This window comes from Triticum aestivum, chromosome 7D (genome assembly GCF_018294505.1).
Source record: "Triticum aestivum cultivar Chinese Spring chromosome 7D, IWGSC CS RefSeq v2.1, whole genome shotgun sequence".
NCBI classification, from domain to species: Eukaryota; Viridiplantae; Streptophyta; class Magnoliopsida; order Poales; family Poaceae; genus Triticum; species Triticum aestivum.
In genome coordinates this window covers 642082110-642085879 of record NC_057814.1, presented here as the reverse complement: position 1 = coordinate 642085879, position 3770 = coordinate 642082110, and the positions used below count along the sequence as shown (strand labels likewise).

General features: G+C 42.0%; 1 protein-coding gene across 1 annotated transcript; it reads right to left on the bottom strand.

Moving 5' to 3' along the window:
- Window positions 1-300: 300 nt before the first annotated feature.
- Window positions 301-3770, bottom strand: LOC123169226 (acyl transferase 1-like). Its single transcript, XM_044587063.1, has 2 exons — window positions 3245-3770; window positions 301-1399 (listed from the first exon to the last, which is right to left on the bottom strand). The coding sequence occupies exons 1-2, from the start codon at window positions 3695-3697 to the stop codon at window positions 470-472; spliced, it is 1383 nt and encodes a 460-aa protein (XP_044442998.1). The 5' UTR covers window positions 3698-3770; the 3' UTR covers window positions 301-469.

Genomic DNA, 3770 nt, shown 5'->3' with positions numbered 1-3770 from the left:
TTGAGTTCGGTGAATCGTGCACGGAATCGCTACTGATCTGAGCGAATCCGAATCCCGTTCTAGATCGATTGATCTGAGTTGCGGTTCGAAGGCTGTTCCAGCGAATCAAATGAACAAATCATGCCAAAACATACAGAACTCACTCACTGCCATTGACTCTGCCCAATCAGTTGATCAACTCTCACAGAAAAAACACTCTACTTCTTTCCTTCCTTCCTTAAAGCAGATTTTTTAAAGGTTAGCGGAGAAGCAGTTGGAGATACCCAAAAGCAAGTGCAAATTAATGCAAGCAACCTTGCATTATTTAAACATAATTTATTGAGAGGGGGCACTTTATTTAGAAGTTTACAAATTTACGACGACCTCACCTACATAGTCGCAAACTCAAAACGACATGGTGATTAAGCACTTGCTCGCTGGGGTTTATTTTAGTAGGGGTGTATGAGGCTGATCGAATTGAGCCGGACCACTACTTTTCGTCTTGTCCATTGCACACCCAAACAGCAATCTCCTTCTCAAACTTGTCCATTGCAGGTCCTGGCAATATCATGTTTATCACGATCACGTCCTGACCCTTGCCATTCTTACACCTCATGTGGCAACTCACAGAGTCGAAGGAGATGTCCCCCACCATGGGTAAGCCGCCGCCAACTCGCTTCGCCCATCGGAAGTCCAGTGCCTCCTGTCCAATCCATTTCATGTCAGAGACCTCATACATTTTGTCAATGGTGAGAGGTGGCCGCCCATGTAGAGATGCCATGAAATCCACCATGGACTCCATGTTGTCGTCTGTCATGTTGCGCTTGGCCTCACGGATGAGTCCGAGTGTGTAGCCAAGCGGGTTGCCAGATAGCTCTCCGGCGGTCGTGTCTGCCACAGGGTAGAATAGTGCGTTGCCGTAAAACCCATGCGGGACGAGTCCATGGCGCTTCCCACCCCCGCGCACATTCATAGAGAAAATTAGGCCCACCCGCTGGTGGTGCTCATAGCCGAGCGCCACCGTGCGGCAACGCCACATGACCGCGGTCAGAAGCTCGAAGCTTGTCGCTGGTGGCGAAAGATGTGCGGGGGCATGGTGGCTACGTAGTGCTGCGATGTCTTCTGGGCCGAAGAGGAAGAAGCGGACGACCATTTCTTCCGGCGGTGTTGACAACATAACATCATCGCCTTTGCTGCCTAATCTTTGGAGGAATCCCACGAATTCTGGGTTTATGTGCGGTGGGATGCGTGCGGTCAGGATCTCTCTATTCCACACGGGCAATACGATTTGGGAGGCATCACCACCGGTACGAGCCAAGTCGGCGATGCATTTCAGGAATTGAGTGGTGCCGTAGCCGTCGGCGATGTTGTGGCATATGTGAAGACCAATCACAAATCCTCCACATCTCAGCTGGGTTACCTATTTACATTATTTAATACAGAAAATAAGAAATGTTAATAATGTTGTTAAGCCATGGCTTCCTCCGTGTCGATTTTATATATTATCCTAAGACAAACTTTATAAAGTTTGACCAAATTTATATAAAAAAATAAAAACATTTACTGTAAATATATATATAGGTAAATTAACTGGGACACCTAGGTGCCCGGGCACCTTGATTGTTTTAGGTATGTACAGCCGCACAATGAATGTTTGATTTGTTTCCTAATTATTCTTCATGCAAGACTTTCCGTGTTTACATTTTATGTTCATTTTTAACTATTAGGCATGCAAGACTTGCCATACAATAAATCAAAGTAATATTTTATTTTCTTCTGAACTACTATGAGTATCTAATACGCGTATTTTTGTTTCCTAACTATCTAATACGGGTATCTAATACTTAGTAATAAAATTATGTGCATACACGGGTATATATACCCAGTAAATTATTCTCTGAGCTATTACGTTCTATTTTTTTAACTATTTAATATGAGTATTTAATACCTATTAACGAAATTATGTACATATCGGGTATGTATATACCCAATAATTTATGTAAATATATGGGTATTTAATACCTACTAACGATACCATACAAAAATACCTACTAACAATATTATGTACAAATACGGGTATCTAATACCTACTCATGTAATTATGTACACATGCGGGTACGTATATACCCAATAATTTATTTTTAGAACTATTTATGTTTTATTTTATTTTCTAACTATCTAATACGGGTATGCAATACCTACTACCAAAATTATGTGCATTCTCAGGGTGCGTATATATCCAATGAAATCTTGCGTCATACGTACCCATTCCTAATTTGATCTGTTATACAAGGGCAAAATACATGTTATATAAGAATGCAATAAATGTCGACCTACGTATTAATACCCTGCCTTTTTATCACGTGACATGCATGCATGGGACGGTCCACGAATTAAAGCCTGCCAAATTAACTAGCAATTGATGCATTTTTATTGGTTTCCAAATCAATCGCTGAACACGATCCAACGATGAAGAGGCAAGGTGCCCAGGCACCTAGGTGTCCCAAACTGGCGTCCTATATATATATATATATATATATATATATATATATATATATATATATATATATATATATATGAAAATATATTCAATGATGAATCTTATATGGTTTTCTTTGGTATTGTAGATGTTGGTAAAAAAATTACAAACTGCCAAAGTTCATAAAGTTTAACATAAGACAATACTAATATGTGAAGGTAATTGAAATGGATATAGTTAGTTATGCCTGTTTTTTTCGGGAGACCCTTGTTGTTTAGTTAATGCCTGTGCGTGTCCTTATGGAAATATAATTTATAATTACGTACCTAATGCATGTAGAATCTGATTGGCCATGTGTCGCCCAGTGGGTGCATACGTGACCCTTTTAGAAAATGTTTTTGCACATGATAAATATTGTGTGCATTTTTGACTTTGAACCATAACCATTGCAAATAGTTAATATAGTTAATATGGATGTACGTAGTACTCCCTCCATTCCTAAATATAAGACATTTAGGGATTTCACTATAGACTTCATATGAAGCAAAATGATTAAATCTACACTATAAAGTATGTCTATATACATCCGTATGTAGTTTATTGTGGAATATCTAAAAGGTCTTATATTTAGGAACGGAGGGAGTAACTTGTTTGGCTCTTGTTTTAATAATATACTTCCTTCATCCCATAATATAAGAGCGTTTTTTACACTAGTGAAAGTAGTATATAGATAGACAATAGTGTGAAATAATGACGTGAAGAGTTGAAGGCTAGCTAAGTAGCTACCTGCATGAAGAACAAGGGAACTCCAAGAACAACCCTAGGGTCGCCCACCTCGCACAACAGTTCTTCCACGCACGGGTATGGTGGCAGAGGCGACGGCTTGCCGAGCTCATCCATGGACACGTCTGCCTCCGCCTCCACGAACACGACGCCTTCCCCTGTGCACTCGACGGCTAGTTTTCCCCCAGCAGCCTCCCGGAGACGGCCTGCCAGCGGGTAGTAGTGCACCAGAGCCTTCGCGAGGGCCGCCTTGACTACCTTGGCAGCTGTGGCAGGCCGCCCCAGCCCGTGGTCATCAATGTCGATGTCGACAGCACGAAAGAACTCGATGGCAGGCTGCAGAAATCGCAGGTCTATGGCGTCGTCAACGTCGGAGAGAGCCAGAGTCTCGTGCGGTGTTGCTTGCGCCGGTAGCACGAGCTCTGGTTTTTTCCGACGCGCCACAAAGGATGGCATATTTGCTAAATAGGGAGGAGCGTCTAGTGTAGTGCGTACCTGAGTAGCTGGTTTGTTCTTCTACTTGTGTAAT